The following is a 24,619-nucleotide window of genomic DNA, read 5'->3' on the forward strand; positions in this document are numbered from 1 at the left end:
GAACTGCAGAGCCACAATGTAAAATAACTAATGACCTACATATAAACTTCTCTCTCACCTTTAAAGCAGCGCATGTCGTCCTCGCTCTCCCTCGCCTGGCGTTTAAGGTACCTGTGTGTTTGTGTGGGTGTGGGTGTGTGTGTGTGTGTGTGTGTGTGTGTGTGTGTGTGTGTGTGTGTGTGGGTGTGTGTGTGTGTGTGTGGGTGTGTGTGTGTGTGTCAGCTCACAGAGACTGGAGAAAAACACAAGTTCAAACTGAGACTCCCCTCCCTCTATCCTTTCACCAAAGAAAAGCCCCCTCCCTCTCGATCTCCTCTCTGCTGTCAAACCAATTCTCACTCAACCCAAACCTGCACCCACCAGCTCCCTCCCCTCTCCATCACTGACCTTTGACCTCATTAATAGGATTTCTTTTTCATCCTAAACAAGTTTGGAGACACTCTTTTTTTCAATATGATGTCTCAATCCCTGGTGATTCCAGAATTCCAGTTATTATTCTGCAACGTTATGGAGTTAAGAAACAATCATCTGATAAGGCAGATGCGGAAAATTTACTATTCGAAATAAAAGAAGTCTGTTAGAACTCGTTTCCTATCGGCAGCATCATGAAATCAAAACCATAACTGAATTAATGAGTGCAGCTGATTGCTCAGAAACTTAATACAAGCTTTTTCTGTTCAAATAATGGAAAACCAACTCCTGACATGGTTAAAAATGCTCCAGGGGAGAAATGGAATGAAGACTTTGAACATTATGTGATTTCCTTTGCAGAAAAACATCTTCTGAGTTTGTACTACAAACTTTTAGAAGTAAAATGTAGGTGCAAAATGTAAGAAAAGTTACTTCCCTCCTTACTTTCAGGTATTGAAGGTGATGTTGGTGCAGGTGGCTGACGGGACTTGTAGTGTCCCTCCTCAGCAGGTATTTACTCCTGTGGATAGAAATAGCTTCATTAATCACATCAGAGTGGTGCAGTGTCCTTACAGAGTCACAGAGTAACCCAGATACTGAACCTTCATTACTGATCCGCATTAAACTTTAAGTCTCTGGTGATTGGCAGCAGTCCAGGATTCACATCGGAATATTATTCACATACTTACTCTGAAGAATAAACACTTTAATGTCTGTTTGTTGTTTTTTCGTTTGTTTGTTTAGTTTTTCTGCTCCAATTAAAGAAAAACGTGACCGTCATGTTTTGTCCAAAATCTCGCGATAACTCGGACCTGAAGTCGCGTTGTGATTGGTCATCTTAAAGCGATCTGATTGGTTGTCCGGGAGGAAAACACGGAAGTGAGGGCTTGTTGCCGCTGCCGCTTCCACGGTCAGGAGGTGGAGGCAAAACGATCAATTTAATTAATTTAATCCAACCAGACCGCTTCTCTGTGACAAGTTTTACACCCGAGGAGTTTGATGACGGTTAAATCCAGCGACCAGGTATGTCGTCGATCGATGCGAGCTTGTAAACCTGTGCGCGTTATTGATATTAACGCAGTAGCGGGTTCGATTCCCGTTGTTGCGGTGTAATTACAGTCCGCATTACGTATTAAAATTAATATATACTCAGGAGGCAGATTTCAGAGCTACACGATGCTCACTGTCTTTGTTCTCACAATTTATCCCTGAAATGTCAACAGAAGAAATTCCAATCATCGACACGAAATCAATATTTACACAATAAATGCGAAAAAGTTAATAAACTAGTTTACTTCCTAATGATTGCATTATTATTAAACACGTATACATAAGCAGATTGAGATGAAATAGAATAGAAAATACGCATTTTAAGAGGGATTGTGTCACCAAACAAACGAAATACACTTTACATTTCTGCTCTTGTATATTTGTATATATTTTTACGCTCTATATATTTTATTACTGGCTTACCGGGACCTGAGTCCAAATTTCGTATCATTTCTTTTTGATATGACAATAAAGAATCCTTGAATCCTTGAATCCTTGAAATAGATGCTTCAATTCTAATTTCATATTATAGTTTTCAGTTTTGTTAAATTTTTTGTACCAGAATTACGTATTGTTCACTTTGGCCAACATTTAACCTGCAAATCAATTTTACAACTGTTAAACTTGGAAAGGCTTATTTGGTAAGCTGATAGCAACATTAAACGAAAGAAATGCTGAAAATGTTTCCTGAGCTGAAGAGCTGAGTTCTTAACAGTGTTTATTTGTTGTGTTGCAGTGATGTCGGTCTTGATCCAGACTCGAGGTGAGGCGGGAGGTGGAGTGGCGGCTCACCTCCAGTGTCACCACTGCGGCCACTTCTCCAGGAGCCACGCCCACCAGCTCACCCACATTGCGACGTCGCACCCCTCCAGCCTGGACGGCGTGGCCGTGGGTCGTCTGGGCAGCATCCTGATGTACCAGAGCGGCGCCCAGCTCTACCACTGCACCGTCTGCTTCTTCACCAGCCGGGACTTCACCAAGCTCTACAAGCACATCATCTCCAGGCACTGCACCGACGGGAAAGACGGAGGGGAGGCGGGGGACGACGGCAGCGAGAAGGGAGACGAAGAGGACGAGGACGAGGAGGACGGAGGCAAGCGCGCGCCGAAGAGGAAGAGGAGCGGCGATCCAGAGGAGGCGGAGCAGGGGAAGGAGGAGGAGCTGAAACGAAAACTCGGCAGGGAGACTGTGGACGGAGAGCAGGGAGGAGAGGAGGAGGAGGTGCAGAGAAAGGAGGATAAACTTGAGAAGGAGGAGGTGGAAGGAAAGGAGGATGGAATCAAGGGGAAGGAAGATGCACTAAAGAGTAACAGCAGGGCGGAGGAGGAGGTGCAGGGAGGGAAGCTTCCGTTGGGCAGCAGCAGCGAACCTCCAGGAGAGGCGGCGGTTTCCAAGGAGGCGAAACCAGACGACGTCCGGCGCGAGAAGCCCGTCGGCGCTCACCGCTGCGTCATCTGCGGCTGGAAGAACCGCCTGAAGGCGCTGGCCGTCAACCACGTGGTGCACAAACACGACATCCCGAAAGCCTTCGCCTCCCAGGCCATACGCCGCGACTCCGCCGACACCGCGGACCACCAGCTGGCGCCCGAGGAGGAGGAGATGCCGGTGGGGCTGAGCGCCGAGCAGCTGAAGGCGGAGATGGAGGCGCTGGCCAAAGTTCTGCGCTTCGCCTCCAGCCGCTTCGTCTGCCTCATCTGCGGCTGGAAGACGAAACTCAAAGGTGAGAGAGGAGCCGTGGGGAACCGGTAACCAGACTGTGTGTGTGCGTGTGTTCATGTGCCTGTGCTTTCCCCCCCCGCAGGCTTCGCCATCAGTCACGTGATGCGTTCCCACGACGTGGCGCGGCCCTACAGCTGCAAGGACTGCAAGCGCAGCTTCTTCCTGCCGAGCCGCCTGCAGCAGCACGTGAAGGCGACGCACCGGCCCGGCCGCTACGCCTGCCCCTTCTGCTACTTCAGGTCCCACTTCCTGGGCGGCTTCAGGAGACACTGCAGCCGCTGCAACGCCCGCGAGGAGGGCGAGGAGGAGGAGGGCGGGGGCAGAGCCTCCGGGAGAGGGGGCGGGGGCGCGGGTGGAGGCAGAGGGGAGGAGGACGGGGAGAATGAGGAGGAAGGAGAGAAATACGAGAAGAGAACTGTGAGGAAGCGAAAGAAACCCATGAAGATGATGGAAGAGGAGGAAGAGGATGAGGATGACGAGGACTACGGAGTTTGAGGAGCGATTGTTTACATGTTTTTAACCCTGAAAACAACAAATCATGTTAGAAATGACAGAAATCACGTGTTTTATCATGACATTAGAAATCATGTTTGAAATTACATCAATAAATCTAATTTTTACAACCGTTTTCTTTCATTGGCTGCTTCAAATCAGACCTAAGTAATCGATGTCGCTTCATTCTGCTCTCTAGCAGCAGAAGTCAACAGTAACCAGGAGGCACTACGGACAAATAACGAGAGAATGAAAATGAAAACTCAACCAGGAAAAGTAGAATAAAAGTTTTATTGAGAACTCACTGAGCACTTTGTTGGCAGCAGTTTTATAAAAATAGTAAAAGTTGTTGGACTTAGCGGAGGGGTGAAATCATCACACTGGTAGAAATGCAAATTAATCGTGGTCTTGCAGGAGGCGGAGCTCCAGTGTGGCCCCGCCCCTTTAGTGTTCATTAGAGTTCAGTGGGTCCAGACCTGGACTGAGCGTTTCCTGGTCTGCCGGTCCCAGGTCCCTCTGGCCTCGCCGTGCGGCGGAGCAGTTTCATCATGGCCGACCTGGAGGAGGGCGAGGGTCCGTTGTTGCTCAGCGGGTTGCGACACTGGAACAGGATGAGGAAGCAGCGGAAAAACTGGGACGGAAGAAGGAAGAAACTGACATTTAAAGCTGTGCTTCTACATCCCTGCCCCTCCGGAGCGTCGCTCACCTGCTTGTTCATCAGGATGTAGACGACGGGGTTGATGACGGTGCTGCTCTTGGCGAGGATGGAGGGCACCACGCTGGCCACGGGGCTGACGAGCCCTGGCCGCCCGAACGTCGCCATCATGGCCACCACGCCGTACGGCAACCAGCACAGCAGGTAGCACATCACCGTGGTAACGACCACGGAGAGGATGTGAATGTCTCGACGGCGGGCCGCCGTCCGCCTGATGCGCCCCACCTGACAGACCAAATCCAGGGTTTGAGGAACAAATACTTCAGTGTGCAGGCCCCGCCCCCCGGCCCCGCCCCCCCCACCTGTCGGACGGCGTGCAGCAGGCGGGCGTAGCAGTACACCATCACCAGGACGGGCACGCCGAGGCAGAACACGAAGAGACACAGCACGTAGGAGCGCGAGCTGGCCGAGCGCTCGCGCCACGCCACCGAGCAGCTGGTCCCCGCCCCCTCCGGACCGTAGCTGCTCCAGCCCAGCAGGGGGGGCGCCGTCCACAGCCCGGCGTACAGCCACGACCCGCCCACCGCCAGCAGCGGCCGCCGGAAGTCAGCAGGCTGCGGGTTGCACACCAAGAGGGTGCTGTAACGGTCGTAGGAGAGGACGGAGAGCGAGACCAGGGACACGATGCCTGACGAGGAGGGGGAGGAGTCAGCATGATGGAGGAACCGCCTCCTAAATATAGTTTAAAGAAGCTCTTCTTGAAACTTAAAGCAATATAAATTCAACGATTTGTGGCAAATATGAATAAAACACAATACAGTTAAAACGTGACACCCCCTGTAATAAAACTTCCCAAAACTTCATTTAGAAAAACACGCCTAGATATTCATTTAATGTCATACTGTTTATATATAAGTGAACAGAACGCACTTTGTTTTAAATTGTGAGAAATCAAAGTTTATTTACCGAGGCAGGAGTTGACGAAGCCGTACCACGAGCAGCCCGCGCGGCCGAACAGCCAGCGGCCGCGCACGCTCGAGGCGAAGCTGAGCGTCGTGCCGCACGCGCACAGCAGCAAGTCGCTGACGCTGATGTTCAACAGCAGCGCGTGCACGGGGGTCCGCAGCGCGCGGAAGCGGCAGAACAGCACGAGCACGAGCAGGTTGCTGAGGAAGCCGAGCACGAGGATGCAGCCGAGCACCGCGGACATCGCCTGGAGGCCGCCGCGCGGCAGCAGCGACGCCGCGTCGCCCCAGTCCCGCGCGGCGGGCGGCGGCGCGCTCGCGTTATGGCTCACGTTCACGTCGCTCGCTTGTGAGAACATGACGGGGGCGCGCGCGCGCGCGCGCTCCAAGGGTGACTCCTGTCCCGGACCGAGATGAGACCCGGACCGGGACTGAGAGCGCACCTGGAGCGCGAGACGCGACTTAATTAAGGTGTGACAGAAGCCCCGCCCACACAGTGAAAGGTTGGCTGTGATTGGCTGATTCGTCACAATTTAAAACACCTGGATGACTTTTTTTTTTCTCCCCTGAGTTTACGTGACACACAAAATAGCTTAAACCTACACTAACACATTAAAACACAAAACTCCCCTTGGTGTCAATGAAGCAGATTAAAATGAAAGAGAAAAACATATTAACTCAGATAAATGCTCTTAAAATGATCAATATTGGGGATTTATGTTGGAGAAAACCGTCCAAGTGATTCTGTTTCATGAGGAACGTGATTATTATCAATATTCCTCATGCTTCCCTTCCCTCCATGTTGCCTCGAGGTTCCTTCACCTGAGGTTGATCCAGTTTCAGGGGTTTTCCTGTGAGATCACCTCCTGTCACCTTAGTGTCACACTACACCACAACAGGTGTGTGATGATGTCATCATAGAGGCACCCAGACAAAAACAGGAGCAACTGATGCCCCACAAAAGTACAAACGTGAAACAGAATCTTAAAAAAAACAAAAAAAAGACATACACTACACAAAACTAAAAAAAATTCAACAAAACTCGTAGCGAACACCCCAAAAAAGCATAAACGTCACTCGAAAACACAGAGGATTCAGTAAAAACGAACACAAACACGCAAAAGCTGAGAACAATCTGAGGTGGCCTGGACCTGCAGCAGGTGCTGCTCTGTGCTGCACTCTGCTGGCCAGAACTGCACACTGCACGCTGCTGGGCACAAGACACTGCTGATGTTCAGGAGGAGGTTGATTTATCTTATCTCCACATGTTTACGTTTTATAAAAAAAATTTTGTGGCCACATCTCCTCGAAGTACCTGCACCAGATGCAGTGTGTCGTTTTGGCCAGCAGAGGGAATAATAGAGCAGAGATCTCTAAACCACTGTGAATTTTATTCATGTTTTCAGTACTTTGTTTTTATCTCGTTATTAGTTTTCATGCACATTTTTCTGTATTTTCTGTTGGTTTTCGAGTTCTGTCTGTGTTTTGTGTTTTTTTTTACAACTTAAATATGTTTTTGTGTATTAGTGCTGTGCAGTTTTCAGTTGTTGCATTATGCATGTGTATAGTTATGTGCTGTTTTGGGGCATCCGTTGCTCCCATTTCTGTCTTGATACGTCTATGATGACATCACACACCTGTCGTGGTGTCATGTGACACTTCGTGTGTCATCTGACAGGAGGTGATCTCACAGGAAAAACCCTGAAACTGGGACAAACGACTTCGAGAAAGAACACAGCGAGAAGCATGAGGAGTTTATAATATATTTTCTTCCAGCTGAAAAAAACTGAATATTTACACCTGAGAAACAAATTCAAGAAAGGAAACAGTCGACAAAGTCAAGAATTAGGAGGCATGTTTGGATTTTATTTGACTTCAGTGTGCAACTAAACATGATGTTATTCAAGAACTAACACGAGTCGCATCTTATTCCTCGACATGAACATTTTCCCTTTTCTCATCCTGAACTCCACCATCACTACAGGCTCCAACACCCTTCATCTTTGAGACGCTTCACACATTTCATTGTTTAACAATGTTAAAACACTCCAGTTATGTGGATTAATAAAAATCTCTTGTTAAGCTTCATGGAAACTGATCACTTTGGCTTGCCTACCCTGCAGTAATGCCACACACTTCCACAAAAAGCTCTTTGCTTTGCCTCCCTACAATGCTGCCGTTATCATCGCCACCACAAACAGAAGCTTGTGGTTCCTCCTGGTCGTCCCTGGAGGACACATGACTGCTCGCGTCGCTGCTCGCAGCTGATTCCTCTCCACCAGGAGTCGGAACCAACCAGGGACTCCTTCACAGGAACTTCTTTCCGGCTGACGTCCAGCGTCGCCGTGCCGTCCCCGACATCAGGACAGGACGTCTCACCAGGCGCCCCGGTGGACTGTGACATCACATGGCGTCTCGTCAGGCCTCAGCCAGCTGCAGTTTGGAGTCGGACGGCGGCGGCGCCTCGACAGTTTCTCCAGACATGAACAGCTCCTGAAAACCAGACCACAGCATGAAGAACGTGATCAATTCCCATCAGTGTTCCCAACCGAACGCACACTGACAAGAATCCTGTGATCCAGACGCTTTAAAGTTTCTCTGATTCTGAGCAGGTTACAAAGACTTTACCTGATCATAGATGACCTTAACAATGAGTGAGCAGCTCGGACACGTGGCCACCTCCTCGCCATTCTCCAGGTCCTCCTTCAAGAAAAGAAAACATCAGAACCTGCCCAGAAAAACTGGAGAAACTTTATTTTGTACTGGCTAATTACAGCTTGTGTAATCATATCCAAGTTATATTTTTGGAGTTACTGGAACACCTACCACAGCAATTTATCTTAATCTGACTTAACTGTGACTAATGTTAAAGATTTTTAATCCAAATTTAAAGAAATGTCAAATGTTTACTTTAACTGACGTCATCATCCCGCGACTACTATGGAATCAACATGGCCAAGTCTAAACTCAAAGAAACACTGTAAATAAAATAAAACCAAATAATAAAACCGAGAGGAAAGCGAGAAAGTAGTGAATGTCAGAGATTAAATGTTTAGATTTCCTCTTCTGAGCTGGTCACAGATGCTAACGTGTAGCATCCGTTAGCTCCCGGTGGACCCACCTTGGTGATGGCGAACCGATCCCCGCACGGACACGGGAAGTAAAACGTCTCCGTGTCTTCGTCGTACTCAAAGTCCTCGATCTCCACCTCGTCGTGAAAAACCGACATTTCGTCAGAAAACGCCCCAAGGCGTGCGCGCTGCTGTCAGCCACGCTGAGACCGTCTGACGCCTGCTGATGACGTTTTACCGGCTCAGCTGACTGCGTGTGACGTAATTAGTGACGTAGAGTTCAGCTCGACAACATAAATCATTTAATTTACGGTGATTTCACGAAAGAAGTAGTTTGGAGTGATTAATTGTGATTACATAGAAAGCATACATAAATATAAATATTCTCAAATTACTTTTGCTGTCTTTTTAATGCGTTTCTATCTGAAATTGCAAAAAAAATGGAAATGTTAATACAAAAAAAACTTTAAGTAGATAGATAGATAGATAGATAGATAGATAGATAGATAGATAGATAGATAGATGGATGGATGGATGGATGGATGGATGGATGGATAGATAGATGGATAGATAAATAATTACTTTATTCATCCCCGAAGGGAAATTGTTTTGTTGCAGAAATCTGGTACATACGAATATTATAAAATACAATAGAATAGAAATAAAAGTAAAAAATAAAAAGATAAAAACTGTCTGGGTATAAGACATAAAGTAAAACACAGAACGGAACATGGGCACTTAGAAATAAGCAGGAGATAAAAGCAAGATAAATAGATAGTAAGGTGCAGTGGCAGAACCATTAGAAGTAGACATTATATAATAATAATAACAATAATACAGATAATAACAATGTGCAATAGTGTATAATACTCGTGTATAGTACTACTAATAATGGTAGCAATAATATAACAATAACAATATGGTAGCACTAAAATAACAATAACAATATTTATAACTATATATATATATATATATATATATATATATATATATCAATAATAATAATAATAATACCAATGGTAATAGTTTACTTATAATAATAATAATACCAATGGTAATAGTGTACTTGCACATGTATAAATATATGTATATGTAGTGGAGAGGATTATTTAAAAAGACATCCAGCAGTAGTTCCGACAGTTTAGAGAAGTGGACCTCAGTTCTGTTGCAGGTTCAATTCTTAGACCAGACAGATCACCACTGTGACAATGACCCTTGACCCCATTCAGCTGTAACGTGGTGACCCTCCACAGTCTAGAAATGGAATGAGTCAATGCGGAAAAAATAGTTATCCCAAGGGAATAAATAAAGCCATATATGTACGTTTTTAGTTTGTTCATTTGTATGTTTTTTGTGTTTATTGCTCCTGTCAGTTAAATACATGCTTTTTTCTTGAAGTTGTCAATGTATTATCATTTGCATGATAAAAATTGAGGTTTGAATAAAAAATAGATCAAAAAAATGTCCTTATATAGTTTGAATAAAGCTAACGAAAATGAATTCAAGCTATTTGCTATTTTATTAGGTTTAATCATAAGTCATCCTTCATGTGGTCATTACATCCACCTGGATGATGCTCAAATTCCCACCTGGGGGAGCTGCAGACTCCATTTACTACATCCATCCATCTCCCTTAGCGCCAATATACTGCAGGGTATTAGAAGCTGCGACTGCCACACTGACGCAAGAGCGATGCTCACTGTTCCTAAAAAACATCTAAATAATAAAATATATATATTCTTTGTTGTAACACAATAAATCAAAATATGGAAGGAAATCTGAGTGAAAAGAAAGTGAAAAACAAGATTAGACATGATTTGTGTACAGTTCAGAGAATCAAACTTGATTTGAACTCTGCAGACTTATAAATAGATTCTGACAGATTTCTGCAGAGTAAAGCAGAAAACCGTCGCAAAAACAATCACTGTCAGCTCTTCTCCTCGACGCTCCTCAGAGGAAGTGAGACAAAAGAAAACTTTAACACAAACAAATGCACTTAAAGGAACGTCTTTTAAAACCGCCTTAACATCTCCTCGGGGAGCTTCATCACTGCTTCTCTTCCTCATCAAAGTCCAGACCAAACTCGTTAACTCGCATCCCTCCACATGTTGTGTCCCGAGTCTCCATGGCGACGGCCGCAGTTTCCTGAGTTCTCAGTGTCCATCAGCGGCACAAAAGAGGCGAGAGACGGCGGGAAAACCGGGCGATTGTGAGGCGGCGGAGGGGGGGGGAGGGCGGAGGGAGGAGGGAGGAGGGAGGAGGGAGGAGGGAGGAGGGAGGAAGACAAAGCAGTGGACTTCAAAAGACTCTCAGTGGGAGTCGTGGGCATCGATAACATCCCGTCTGCGGCCCAACGACATCCTGCCTGCAGACGACCTCACAGCGCTGCTGTTGTTCCGCGCCGGCCAATCAGAGGCGGCGCTGGGGCGGGGGGGGGGGGGCGGTCCGAGTGGCTCGGAGCTGCCGGGCCGGGGCTGCGGGGCTGCGGGGCTGCGGGGCTGCGGGGCACTCGGATCGTCATGGAGCTGAGCGCGGGCACCGTGGAGCTGCTGGGGGTCGTGGTGGCGGCGGGGGCCTGGCTCTGCTCGCTGGCCACCACCCTGATGTCCACCTGGCTCACGCTGTCCACCGACCTGCTGCCCACCGAGAGCTACCAGCTGGGCCTGTGGGAGACCTGCGTGGTCCAGGATCTGGGCTCCATGGAGTGCCGGCCCTACAACAGCCTGCTGGGCCTGCCGCCCGACATCCTGCTGGCCCGGATCCTCATGTGCGCGGCGGTGGCCGCCGGCCTGCTCGGCCTGCTGCTGCCCATCCCCGGCCTGCGTCTGGTCAACGGCTGCCGGCCGCACCGCGCCCACCTCAAGAGGGCGCTGAAGGCGGCGGGCGGGGCGCTGAGCCTGGCGGCCGGCGTGCTGGCGCTGGTGCCGGTGTCCTACATCGCCCACCTGACGGTGGTGCGCTTCTTTGACGAGACGCTGCCCGAAATGGTTCCCCGCTGGGAGTTCGGCGACGCGCTGTTCTGCGGCTGGACGGCCGGCCTGCTGCACCTTCTGGCCGGAGCGCTGCTGCTGGCGTCCTGCGCCCGCCACCGGGACTGCCACGCCGCCGTACACATCCCGCTGGCGCCGGTGCCGCCGGGACGCCACGCCGCCCGGACCCGGTCAGAGTACGTGTGAGCGAGGACAGGGAGTTCACCTCTCGGCGACGTCCAGACAGAGCTGCTCCAGCAGGGTCAAGAGGTCAAACGTGGAGGCTTCAAATCATTTTATGACTCAAACCAAAGGTTGTCCAAAGAGTTCTGAACTGTGAAGGCCAGCTCTTCCTCCTCCTCCTCCTCCTTCTGCTGCTTTAAAACGCTGCTTTTCTGAAACTGATTCAAAGTTTGAAGGTGAAGAAACTTTCTCTCCCGTTCATTTCTTTCCTGTTCAAACACTTTTTCAGCTGAAAGATCTGAACATCCACAATCATCTACATCTTCACCCTCCTCCTCCACTTCCTCATCTTCTTGTTCTTCATCTTGTCCATGTTCCTCAAGTTCTGTTCTTTGTGCTCTCCATGTTTGTGGTCTTTGCGTTCCTGATATTATCCTCCGTGTCTTTTGTGTTCTGCACGTTTTCTTACTCGACTTGTTCCAGACGTTGCTCTTGGTGTTTGGAGCTGCATTAAAATGTTCTGGTGTGTTTAGAATCATTCGGGGTCCAATCAGACGCGTCTCCACTGATGGTGAATGTTGAAGGTGACCAGCAGACGATTGTAAATAAAGTCAAATAAAAATCAAACTGGTTGAAACCGCTTCTTTTCTCGGTCTCTGTTTGTCGACCCCGAGGAGTTCACAACAGTCCAGAAGCCTGGAGGGTCAGATCACTTTTTTTTTTTTTAAGTGGGCGTGGCTTTAAGGACACGAGACAGGAAGCCACATGCTCTCTTTCGCGACATCATCGATGTCCCGGCGCCGTTCCTCCGAGCCATCTGATTGGCCGGCGGCAGGCAAACAGGCTGCTGTTGTTTCCGTTTCAACAAAAACGCTCCTTCATCATCGGCAGCCGGCCGGCAGCTGGACTGTTGTCACCACGGCAACAGTGTAATGTGATCTCACCGTCGCCGTAGCCAAGGCAACGCCACACAGCTGTCTCCACGGCAACCGTCTCACAACTGTCACCGAGGCAACCGTCCACTCTGGCTCATTATCAGTCAGATTAAACGTCTGCGGTTCGTCTGGAATCAAACCGGATTGAAGACCAGACCGGTTCTCTGCGGTTTGCCTTCTTGGTCTTTGGACATTTTAAAAGGTTTGTTGGTTTTTGAAGTGTGAGAAGGTCTTGGAACATTGGTGAGCGTCATGTTGGGAGGACTGTCTGAAGGAGTGTTCAGACTCGTCTCTCCAACCAGAATCCTCACGTCTGCCTGTGTGACCTGATGCCGTGGAGCTGATCGGTGGACCAGCCGGTCCTCACAGAGATGCCTGAACCCCAGAGAGTCACACACAGCCCGGCGCAGACCACATGAAAGCCCAGACCTGCAGCCCTCCGCCTCGTTCTAATTACCCTCTTCCTTCTGCGGACAATAGAGCCGCGGTTTGGGAAAACGTAGCTGGAGGACGGAGGAGGTGGAGGAAGAGCGGTCCTCACCCTCACATTGTTTCCCTGTGGCTCTCATCACCAAGTCAAATAGGGAAACACTGCCACGCTCTGCCAACACCCACAAACCTGCAGGTGTGCCGGGACCGGCTCCCTCCGGGTTTAAGATCACAGCGGGTCGCGCCGACGGATGCTGCAGCGGTAATCAGCGGCGAGTCCCGGCCCTCCGGCGGCTCTCAGAGGGGGGGGCGCCGTGGTGGTTTGTTCCTCTGCAGCAGAAACGAAGGAAGGAAAGACGGAGGGCTGCGAGTCGACTTTTATCTGCAGCTCGGCAGCAGAAATCCAAGAAAAACAGGGACTGAAGCCAAAGTAAAGTCATTAATCACCGAGGAGCGCCTTGCCTCCGCTGCTCAGAAACCCATGAGCCAAAACCATCGGCAGGAGCCGTGAACTCGCAAACCTCGGACGTGATGAACCAGAGAACTGGAACCAGGAGGTCAACCAGAGAACTAGAACCAGGAGGTCAACTAGAGAACTGGAACCAGGAGGTCAACTAGAGAACTAGAACCAGGAGGTTAACTAGAGAACTGGAACCAGGAGGTCAACCAGAGAACTAGAACCAGGAGGTCAACTAGAGAACTGGAACCAGGAGGTCAACTAGAGAACTAGAACCAGGAGGTCAACCAGAGAACTAGAACCAGGAGGTTAACTAGAGAACTGGAACGAGGAGGTTAAGTAGAGAACTGGAACCAGGAGGTCAACCAGAGAACTAGAACCAGGAGGTCAACTAGAGAACTGGAACCAGCAGGTCAACCAGAGAACTAGAACCAGGAGGTCAACCAGAGAACTAGAACCAGGAGGTCAACCAGAGAACTGGAACGAGGAGGTTAACTAGAGAACTGGAACCAGGAGGTCAACCAGAGAACTAGAACCAGGAGGTCAACTAGAGAACTGGAACCAGGAGGTCAACTAGAGAACTAGAACCAGGAGGTCAACTAGAGAACTGGAACCAGCAGGTCAACCAGAGAACTAGAACCAGGAGGTCAACCAGAGAACTGGAACGAGGAGGTTAAGTAGAGAACTGGAACCAGGAGGTCAACCAGAGAACTAGAACCAGGAGGTCAACTAGAGAACTGGAACCAGGAGGTTAACTAGAGAACTGGAACCAGGAGGTCAACTAGAGAACTAGAACCAGGAGGTCAACTAGAGAACTAGAACCAGGAGGTTAACTAGAGAACTAGAACCAGGAGGTCAACCAGAGAACTGGAACCAGGAGGTCAACTCAAGAACTAGAACCAGGAGGTTAACTAGAGAACTGGAACCAGGAGGTCAACTAGAGAACTAGAACCAGGAGGTCAACTAGAGAACTAGAACCAGGAGGTTAACTAGAGAACTAGAACCAGGAGGTCAACCAGAGAACTAGAACCAGGAGGTCAACTAGAGAACTGGAACCAGGAGGTTAACTAGAGAACTGGAACCAGGAGGTCAACTAGAGAACTGGAACCAGGAGGTCAACTAGAGAACTAGAACCAGGAGGTTAACTAGAGAACTGGAACCAGGAGGTCAACTAGAGAACTAGAACCAGGAGGTCAACCAGAGAACTAGAACCAGGAGGTTAACTAGAGAACTGGAACCAGGAGGTCAACTAGAGAACTAGAACCAGGAGGTCAACCAGAGAACTAGAACCAGGAGGTCAACTTGAGAACTGGAACCAGGAGGTCAACCAGACAACTAGAACCAGGAGGTCAACCAAGCAAAAAGCCTGAAACATGCATCTTCACCTCCTCTTGCCGGTTCCTGACATTCTCCAGACGTTCACCTCTTCCTGACTCCATTTCAAAGTTTCGGACGAATCAAACTCACATCATCATTACATCTGACGAGAAGTTTATCATTTATCCTGGAAATCTTTTATTTATTGTTTTTAATCTTAATTTTAAAAAACAGACATAGACATGTTACACAGACAAAACCTGATATTATTAATCAAACACTATTTGGACCAGACAGGGATAAACATCAAGAGCTTTACACACAATAATAAATATAAACTCCAGAATCAAACAACCATCCAGCCCAAAACACACACACACCTTAAACCCTGTGGAGTTGTACATAAACTTTTTTTTTTTTTAAACACACACATCAAGAAATAGTAGATAAAACGTGTGAATGTGAGGATATGTGCCGCCATCTTCTGGTGAAGATCAGAACTGCAATTTTTGGCGTGAGGAAAAAAAAAAAGAAAGTCTTCGATTGTGAATGTGAAGTTTTCCTGAGTAAAATATTAACACTTTGCTGACACAGTAAACTGAATATCTGCAGTCAAACACAATTATATACATGTTCTGTCAGGAAGAAGCATCTCAGGTCAAAGACGATCCACGATCAATCAGTCCAGGACCTCAACACCACGCTTCTCGTCCCCGTCGTGGTTCAGGTCTCCACCGTCGGCGCCGCCTGCTTGTTTCTGGCTCGTCTGCAAAAGTGTCGCCATGACTGGAGCGTCTTCCTGGACCAGACCCAGAACCCTGAGCTGATGCCAGCCGTCATCATCATCAGGTGCTTGATCAGGAACACGGTGAAGTCCGGCGCGGTGGGCGGGGAGTCCGTGTCGGGGCACGGCAGGCCAAACGTCCTGCAGGTCTGCAGGAGCCACGTCTGCTCCCACTGGGCGTGGAAGGCCTGCTCATAGAAGCAGCAGGCCACCACCACGGCAGCCGGCACCGAGTACGACACGCCGAACGCGCCCATCCGGACCATCAGGCGCTCCAGCTTCTCGGTGTGGGTGCCGTCGTGCTTCATGATGGTCCGGACTCGCACCAGGGAAACAAAACCTGCCGAGAGGAAAAGAACGCCGGTGACGAGGTAGATGAAGAGCGGCACCAGCACGAAGCCCCGCAGGGCCTCCGTGTTGTGGATCCCTACGTAGCAGACGCCAGTGAGAAGGTCCCCCTCCACCCGTCCCATGGTCAGCACAGTGACGGTCTTCATGGCCGGGACCCCCCAGGCGGCCAGGTGGAAGTACTGTGCGTTGGTCTCGATGGCTTCGTGGCCCCACTTCATCCCGGCAGACAGAAACCAGGTGAAGGACAGCACCACCCACCAGATGGAGCCTGCCATGCTGAAGAAGTAGAGGACCACGAAGGAGAGCGTGCAGCCTTCCTTCTGGTTCCCCTGGACCAGCATTTTGTAGCCATCCTCCTTGAACCTCTGGACACAGACGACCCGGTCCTCCAGCAGAGAGCCAGCGCCGTAGACCAGCGCCACCATGAAGAAGCAGCCAGACAGGAAGATGATTGGCCGCTCTGGGTATCGAAACCTCCGGGTGTCCATCAGGAATATGAGGACGGTGAAGAGGCAGCTGAGGGCGCACAGGAAGGACCAGGAACCCACCAAGAGCCGGCTGACCTTCAGCTCCTCTGCACGGAAATACATCAGGCCGTCGGGTTTGGAGGTGTCACAGGGGGCTCCGCAGTCCTTCACCCCCAGGAAGTGATAGCTGAGGTAGGAGGGCACCTGAAGTTGAGCCGGGCAGGAGAAGGATGGACCGGGCTCAGTGGGGGGTCCATCACTGATGTTCTGACCCACGCAGATCTCCCCCGCACCGTGCACTGGAAAGTTCTCACACTGCAGCCTCTTCGGCCACTGAAAGCCAAATTTATTCATGAGCGCCTCGCAGCCCCGCCGGGCACGCTCACACAAGGCCCGGCAGGGCGGGATGGCCCGGTCCAGCACCGTGCAGACCGGCACATACAGGGAGCACAAGAAGAACCTGAGATCTGTGGAGCACTGGACCTTCACCAGCGGGTAGAACTGGTGGACCTCCAGTCCTGCGTCTTCCTGGGTGCTGTGGCCCAGCAGGTTGGGCATGATGGTCTGGTTGTAGGCGATATCCATGCAGAGGGGGACGGAGATGGGCTGGCAGGAGCGGCGATCCGGGACAGGAAGATCCGGCTGGTACTGACTGGTGCCGGGCCGCTGGAGGAGGACCAGAGCACAGCCTGAGAGCCAGAGCCGGCTCCTGCAGCCCCCCACCGCCATGACCGCCCACAGGGGACACTTTCCACTGAGTCAAGCTTTAAAGGTCATTCAAAGCACATCTGAGGGACGGTCGCAAAACGATTCCACTGTCAGATTAAAGCGTCCTGCAGGTCTCCACAACACAAACACCAAAAAACAAGCAGGAGAAGCTCCTTCACACGGTGAGTTCCTTCAGTCACACCCAGCAGCCCGAACCCTTCCTGCAGAGTTCCACTCTTCTGAACTTCCCCGTCACTCTTCCGCTGGATGTTTCTGGCTCGTTATCCTGCAGGTTGGACCTCCTCCCTCTGACAGCCGTCTACACCCCTGCTCAGTGTTCACCCCCGCCTGCAGAGGGGGGGCGAGGGAGGGGCCGCCTCCAGCCTCTCATCACTCGGCTCTGTCTGCTGCCTCCCGGCTGATTGGATGCTGGAGGTAGAAGAGGCGGGACCTATTGGGAGAAATCACTTTTACAACATCTATATTTGAAATAAACATTGATTCGATCAAAGATCAAATGATTGCGTATAAGCATGTCGTTGAATGTCAACCCTCACCTGTCAGTTGCTTCACCTTCACCTCATCATGTTTTGAGACTCAAGCAGCCGTTATGAACACCAAAATAAATCCGTCTTCAACTGTTTGGATTCATTTCAGGATCTTCATGGATTTTTCCGCCACCATCAAACAAATTCAAAGATATTTTCTGCATGTCGACGACATTCTAACCATGTAAAACTGTAATTTAATGTTTTGAATGTAGCGTTTGCGTTTGGAAGCGCAGCAGCGGTTGTTTCAGGAGCTAGCCTCGCCTTTCTGCTGTTTGAATCGCCTGGCGAACAATTATCACACAACTCACCCGTTTTAACAAAAGCTGTGAATAAAATCTTTGCCGCCTTTTAAGCTCCAAAGTTGACGTCGGTTTCCGTAGCGATTTCGCTAAATTTGGGTGAAACCGAGAGAAAACAAAGTAAAAGTCTTCAGAGGGCGGAGATCAAAGGCTGCCGCGCTTCCTGATTTATTAATGACTGCGTAAATTCGCCGTCGCTCATCAAACTTACGGAAACACAAACAGAGTTAAATATTCCAACACCTCCCATCGTCTCTTTCATCTCCACAAAGAGACGCCGCCTTCAAAGCTACGCGGGTTTTCTGTCAATCACTGATCGGACAAAAACAAATTTACACGGGAAAAGTCAAACTTCCTCTGTTTTTTGAAAATAACTACGCTAATTTGAATTTACTGATAAACAAGAGACGGATGATAAAAACAAACCGCCGCAGCAACTCGAAACAAAGAGGAGCGAACGAAGCTCACGGAATGCTAAACATTCTCTTTTTGCATGTAAACGAAGCGTTAGCCCTTTGTTTGGAGTCAAATTTGGGCTTAAAGCGTCTCTTTGTTTTCAGAAAACAAGACAAAGGAACCAGATGTGCAGTCAGTCTCAGGTCAACGAGGCCCTCCGGTGGCGAGAGTGAATATTAATGTAACGATGAAGGGAGTTTTTCAATTCTATGTACTGAAGAATTATTAGGTATTTAATTATGACATGAATACGATGTGAAAACAGGTGAGGTTTAGGGTTAGCGTCAAAAAATAAACACAAGAAGTGACAATCTAAAAAAACAAAACTGTGAGGTTGTGTAAGTGAGTTTGTTTGTCGTCGTTTATCATTAAATATGAGGTGATTTCTTTTTGTTTTTTTGTTTGTGTACTTCAAGTAAACAACAACAAACTATCAACACTGTGGTAAGCCCAACGAAAACCGAACATCTGCATGGTAATGACAGAAAACAAATAACAACATCAATAACAGTTTATATCGCCAAACAAACAATGAAACCAAAGTTGCACAAGGCCGCAGCTAACATGCTAACAAAGGGCTAACGGGACAACAGAGGAGCGGATGAACACTTTATATTAAATTCTACATAAATACTCTTGAAAGCGGGTTTATTTCACAGGAGGGGGGGAAAAGTCAAGTGAGCTTATGTTAAACTGGCTGCATGAGGGAAACTTCCATCCACCAGGCTGTCAGGATGCTTTACATCCACCCTCCATCCACTACACTTACAAGCTGACCCTTGACCCCCACTGACTTGCTCTCCACACCGAACCCGGCTGAAGGGAGCGTAACGGAACCTGCTGGTCAACGCTCTCCTTTGCCAACTCCGCCCAGCTTTTCACTTCATCTTGGTTGAGTTCCTTCTGTCCGCTTCGTCCGTCCGTTAGCTCCATTTGATGGCGGTCAGCAGCGAGGGTTTGATGCGGCGTGCCGGGGTGAAGATGTCCTTGACCTCCGTCTCCAGACGAACACCGGGAACCTTGAAGATGGAAACATCTGGACGGCAAACGTCGGGAGTCAGGAAGGCACAACAAAAACGCCGCGTGTAGCATGTCGCCGCGTCCTTACTGTCTCTGAGGTGCATGATGGGAATGGGAAGCGTGCTGAAGTACGGGTGCTGCAGGGAATCCTCGGCCGAGATCCGGTCCGCGGGAACCACCTTCAACATCCTCTGGACCAGATCCTCCGTCTTAGAGGGAAGCTGACCCAGTCTGAGAAACAAGTTAGCATGTTAGCATCTGCAACAATTATCAACAGCTTAACAGCTGCAGCACGTTAGCAAGCACGTTAGCATCGGTAGGAAATATTAGCATGATAGCATCTGCAGGAAATATTAGCATGATAGCATCTGTTGGAAATATTAGCATGATAGCATCTGCAGGAAATATTAGCATGATAGCATCTGTAGGAAATATTAGCATGATAGCATCTGCAGGAAATATTAGCATGATAGCATCTGCAGGAAATATTAGCATCCACAACTAATATTTGCATCTGAACATCCACAGCAAAATGTTTGGATGTTAAAATGTTTAGCTCATAACGGCAACGTATCTTCTGAAGAAGATTTTAGATTCTACAACAAATTTGAGTGTAGCATCAACAGCAAACATCAAAAGAGTCGCCAATTCATTACTCTGAATTTAACACTGTCGATGTACCTTTTCCAAACTGTCCTGAACGACTTCGGTTCAGACGGATGAAACCAGTCTTGAAAAAAATAGACACAAACGAACAAACGTCATCATTATAAGAACTGTAAAAACAAACAAAGTTGCAACAATAACAGTGAGCAACTTTAAAACTCAACAACAGCTTCACCCTTTAAATTTCACAGGACATGTACAAGTAGGACAGAACGTTTGGGACCTGGTCTGTAGTTCGGCAGCAGACTGACACCGGACCAGCTTTTCTCAGTGGGAAAGCCGACCACCTGCACAGGATGCTCTCATGTAAACAACAACAACAACAACAGCGACAACAAAAACAAAAACAAACCCCAGACCCACCGCCCAGATCTTCTGCAGCTGTTCGAACTCATCTGAGACTCCCTGGAATGCCGGCGTCCCCTGCAGCATTTCCACGAACACACAGCCAGCACCCCTGACGACGACAACCACAATAAAAACACTGTCAGGAGGAGGAGGAGGAGGAGGAGGAGGAGGAGGAGGAGGAGGAGGAGGAGGAGGAAGAGACAGTAACCAGATGTCCAGAGCTGTGGAGTAATCGGTGGAGCCCAGCAGGACGTCAGGAGGTCGGTACCACAGAGTCACCACCTCTGAGGAGAAGCTCTGACTGGGGATGGATTTGGACCGGGCCAGACCTGGACCACAACCAGAACCACCTGGTTCAGTCATCTTCATCAACATCATCATCATCATCAACATCTCATGTGTGTGTCTGACCAAAGTCTGCCAGTTTGAGTTCCCCCAGGTAGGAGATGAGCAGGTTTTGGGGCTTCAGGTCTCTGTGGAGGATTCTCCGACTGTGGATGTAACAAAGACCTCTGAGCAGCTGGAACATGAAGAGCTGAAACAAACACACACACAAACAAACACACAAACAAGCACACACAGGGTCAGAAGTGTGTGTATCTGCAGCGCCCTCCAGAGGCGGCACGCAGCGTCAGCACACCTACTCGCACGTTGTTTGAGCGCAGACCTCCAGGATGCTGCGCCAGGTACTGACCAAGATCTGTCTGCTGCAACAACAACAACAACAACAAGAGTATCAATACAACAACACGGTCACACCGTCGTCCGACGAGTCACACTCACCACATATTCAAAGACCAACGTGAGCGTCTCTCTGGTGTGAACGATGTCGTGGAGGATGACGATGTTCGCATGTTTCAGATGTTTGAGCAGAGATGCTGTGCACACACACACACACACACACACACATACACACACACACACACGGACACACACTGTGACATGAGCGTCAGGGTGGGGAATGTGGCAGCGATGCGATTGGTCACCCTCTCTGATGGCGGTGAACGGGACGCCCTCCTCCGTCTTCATACGAATGACCTTCAGCGCCACCAGCTGCCCGTTTATCCTCCACAGAAGAAGAAACGCTCGCCATTATTCAACAGTCACAAAACGTGAAAGAAGCAACATTAAATGCACGAGAACTTGTTTTAACACCGGACATGAACCTGCTGATTCCTTTGTAGACGGAGGCGAACGCTCCTTCTCCCAGTTTCTCCAGACTCAGGTACGACTGAGCCGCTCCGAACTGCAGACCCGCTTTCTGGACACGCAAGAACGGGTCAACTGACGGCTTACGCTACCCCCCCACCCCACCCCCCCCCCCCCCCCCCCCCCACCCCCCAATCCCCACTTGACCCGTCAGCTGACCCAGGTGAAGGACTGCTCGTCGTCGCCCCCTCCCAGAGGGTCACTGTTACTGCGTCCTCGACGGCCCCGTAGCCGGCGGGTCTGCAGGGTGTGGAACCAGTGAGGCTGCGACCCCGACCGGTCCGAATCCAGCTGGGACACAGACACAGGTTCATACCTCTAAGACTGGTTGGTGGGACACAAAACATGTCAGCAAACACTCTTCAGTGGTCCTATATTGTACAGAATTGGTTTCCGATGTCCAACGACATTATATTGAAAGTGAACCCAGCCTTGGTCCTGAATGTTATCCGGCTAAAAGTCCCTCCAGTGGCAACACTGAGAACAGGCTGTTTCTGAGTCTGTACCTTTAAATGCTTAGGAGCTGTATCCGTTTTCCAGCAGTGTTTGTGAGAAAAAAATGGCGCCCACTTGTAATTTTAGAGGGCAAAGCCCATCTACCTGTGGGAGGATCAAAGGGAGCAATCTACAACCCGAGGGAGTGGTTATTTTCCCCAAGTGACATCATGAAGGGAAAATATCTGATTCTGACTGTATGAGCAGATATTTGCAAAAAGGTGGAGCAAGTAAGTGAGGGAGATGACGGACTTTCTTCACAGGAAGGCTGTGTGGCCAGAAAACCACGATAAAGTGAGCTTTGCATACTGTAGGACCTTCAAAGCTATTAGAATACCATGGAAACCTGTCCAGGTCAAACTGGGACACAAAAGGCAAAAAGGCCGCTATCTTGAAATTCTACCACTTAAAAACGAATACTGCCGCCTTAAAAAAATAAAACTATGATGGCCAGGTAAAACAAAATAACACCTTAAATTTGAAATACCCCCTTGAAACTGTAATGTCTCTTTAAAAACACAACCCCTAATTTAAACAAACATAAATTTTTGTGACTGGAACTGAAGCTGAGGACTACATTGTAAAATATAGACAGATACTGAGAAGAAATGTGACGACCCTGCTGAAAATATGAACACGCCACACTGCAAAACACACAAGTTAAAAACTGTAACAGGCTATAAAGTAGAGAAATCACAAACACGATAAGAAATGAAGCAAAATACACTGTAAAATTTAGAATCAGGACAGAGGCTTTAAAAATTACTATTTAAAAACGGTTCCCGTGGCATTATGAGAACTGGAATGAAAGTTAATTTTCAAAAGAATAAACAGTTCAAGATAGAAGGATCATCATCCTTTCTTCTCTTGCTGTGACTGAGTGAGCGACGCTCCATCTCTCCCTCACTTCTTACAGTGTTGACCTCCGTCCAGGACCTACCTGAGCAGGTGGGAGGGACGAGGAGCTGCTGCTCCTCTTGAAGCCCACCGCCTCCTCCTTCTCTTCCTCCTCCTCCTCATTTTCCTCTCCTCTGCTGTCCTCCTTCTCCTCCTCCTCCTCCTCCTCCTCCCCCCCACAGAAGCACCTCTTCACCTCCCTCACCCACAGACACACGGCCTCCATCACCTCCACTCCTTCTCCTCTGTGGAATCCCAAGTCCTCCTCCTCGTCTCCGTCTCATGACTCCCACGAAAACAGAGTCTCATGACACACACACACACACACACACACACACACACACACACACACACACACACACACACACACACACACACACACACACACACACATACACACACACACACACACACACACACACACACACACACACGCACACACACACACGGAGAGAAAGAGAACAAAAAGGTCCATTCAGCCCTGAGTGTGTATACGCTGCCCTCAAGTGGACAACTACAGTTACTGCATTAGTAACTAGTAACTGTAATCAGTTACTAAGTAGCTGCAAAACCACCACTTATGGCCGACGCTTCCAACTCCTGACTGCATCTCTTCCCTGGAGACTCCTGCTTGGTCTAATTACTTAAAAAAAAAAAAAATCTATGTCAGCAGACTGAAGTCACATTAGAGGAAAAAACACGCAGGCAGTCATTTTAATCTCCTGCCATTTGTGTTTCCTCAAATCGAAATAAACATAAAATATAGAACACGTCAGCAAAGTTTCAGCTCTGATGAAGGTTATGAACTCGACTGACTGACTCACCAACTTATCCTCAATCGATTAAACCCAGTTGAGGATGTAACAACTAAATGGACCAACTGATTAACTCAGTAACTGAGAGACCGAATGACGTGAAACATTTAGGAAACAAACGTCACATTCACTGTATATATGAATGAATGAATAAAGCAGTGGATGGAGGTCATGAGATGAATGTACGTGTGTGTGTGGTCGGTCCTCCTCCATCAGTTTGTCTGCACCGTCGCAGACTTTCACCTCTCGGTATCGGCAGGTAAATATTTGATGTGCGAGCTTGTGCTGAGTCAGTTGGTCGATACCGTTTCACCGAGTCTCCCTCTGTGCTGTTCGCTCTGAATCTCGAAATCTGTGTGTGTGTGTGTGTGTGTGTGTGTGTGTGTGTGTGTGTGTGTGTGTGTGTGTGTGTGTGTGTGTGTGTGTGTGTGTGTGTGTGTGTGTGTGTAGGCAGCTGAGGGGATGGACTTCTTACAGTCAAAGTCATGTTCTCAGTAACGTGCTTTGTGTGGCGCCACCTTCAGGAGAGAAAATGCAGCAGAAACCGTCACCAAAGGTTCATCGTCCCAATTTTACAAAACCGTAAAGTGTAAAGACTTGTTGCTGATGCATCAGGTGAACCTCAGAGACAGAATCTAAGAGAGTTTTTCATGATGACCAACACAACTGAGTTTCCTCTGGTAACCAAGCCACCAGCACAGAACTAACTCACCCATCAGCTCATACTGGAGAACTAACTGGTCAACAATTAACCAAATAATCCATCAGAAGAGAACTGAGTCGTCTGCTAACAAGGAACTAAATATCCTGGCTTAAACAGACAAGTTGCAGGTGAAAATCCATCAAATGTGACTTTAATTCAACACTGAAGCTAAAAACAAAGGTTGCAGGGCTGAAAGC

The 24,619-nt window shown here is 48.8% G+C and overlaps 6 protein-coding genes across 6 annotated transcripts; 2 read left to right on the top strand and 4 right to left on the bottom strand.

Annotated features, from left to right (window-relative positions):
- Positions 1–1,313: 1,313 nt before the first annotated feature.
- On the top strand, positions 1,314–3,675 carry LOC308147783 (uncharacterized protein; the record flags this gene model as incomplete). The annotated part of the gene is made up of 3 exons (XM_080520116.1): positions 1,314–1,434; positions 2,198–3,181; positions 3,263–3,675. Exons 2-3 carry the CDS (start codon positions 2,200–2,202, stop codon positions 3,673–3,675), a joined length of 1,395 nt encoding a protein of 464 aa, XP_080376242.1. The 5' UTR covers positions 1,314–1,434; positions 2,198–2,199.
- A 192-nt stretch (positions 3,676–3,867) lies between these two features.
- Positions 3,868–7,696, bottom strand: LOC308147784 (pinopsin-like; the record flags this gene model as incomplete). The annotated part of the gene is made up of 6 exons (XM_080520117.1): positions 3,868–3,900; positions 4,199–4,303; positions 4,379–4,612; positions 4,690–5,015; positions 5,294–5,735; positions 7,589–7,696. The coding sequence occupies 6 exons, from the start codon at positions 7,694–7,696 to the stop codon at positions 3,868–3,870; spliced, it is 1,248 nt and encodes a 415-aa protein (XP_080376243.1).
- On the bottom strand, positions 7,162–8,582 carry dph3 (diphthamide biosynthesis 3). The gene is made up of 3 exons (XM_080519526.1): positions 8,414–8,582; positions 7,921–7,995; positions 7,162–7,785 (listed from the first exon to the last, which is right to left on the bottom strand). The coding sequence occupies exons 1-3, from the start codon at positions 8,519–8,521 to the stop codon at positions 7,711–7,713; spliced, it is 258 nt and encodes an 85-aa protein (XP_080375652.1). The 5' UTR covers positions 8,522–8,582; the 3' UTR covers positions 7,162–7,710.
- Positions 8,583–10,882: 2,300 nt separating this feature from the next.
- Positions 10,883–11,539, top strand: LOC308147785 (claudin-22-like; the record flags this gene model as incomplete). Its single annotated transcript, XM_080520118.1, has 1 exon — positions 10,883–11,539. One exon carries the CDS (start codon positions 10,883–10,885, stop codon positions 11,537–11,539), a length of 657 nt encoding a protein of 218 aa, XP_080376244.1.
- A 3,837-nt stretch (positions 11,540–15,376) lies between these two features.
- Positions 15,377–16,984, bottom strand: LOC308147786 (frizzled-7-A-like; the record flags this gene model as incomplete). Its single annotated transcript, XM_080520119.1, has 1 exon — positions 15,377–16,984. The coding sequence occupies one exon, from the start codon at positions 16,982–16,984 to the stop codon at positions 15,377–15,379; it is 1,608 nt and encodes a 535-aa protein (XP_080376245.1).
- Positions 16,985–18,847: 1,863 nt separating this feature from the next.
- Positions 18,848–24,206, bottom strand: cdk15 (cyclin-dependent kinase 15; the record flags this gene model as incomplete). The annotated part of the gene is made up of 13 exons (XM_080520120.1): positions 18,848–19,305; positions 19,378–19,520; positions 19,971–20,019; positions 20,179–20,242; positions 20,319–20,412; positions 20,512–20,632; positions 20,715–20,838; positions 20,948–21,010; positions 21,087–21,181; positions 21,290–21,369; positions 21,470–21,564; positions 21,672–21,803; positions 24,195–24,206. 13 exons carry the CDS (start codon positions 24,204–24,206, stop codon positions 19,193–19,195), a joined length of 1,185 nt encoding a protein of 394 aa, XP_080376246.1. The 3' UTR covers positions 18,848–19,192.
- Positions 24,207–24,619: the final 413 nt, after the last annotated feature.

The sequence above is a fragment of the Blennius ocellaris genome (assembly GCF_963422515.1).
Source record: "Blennius ocellaris genome assembly, chromosome: 24".
In the NCBI taxonomy this organism is placed as follows: domain Eukaryota; kingdom Metazoa; phylum Chordata; class Actinopteri; order Blenniiformes; family Blenniidae; genus Blennius; species Blennius ocellaris.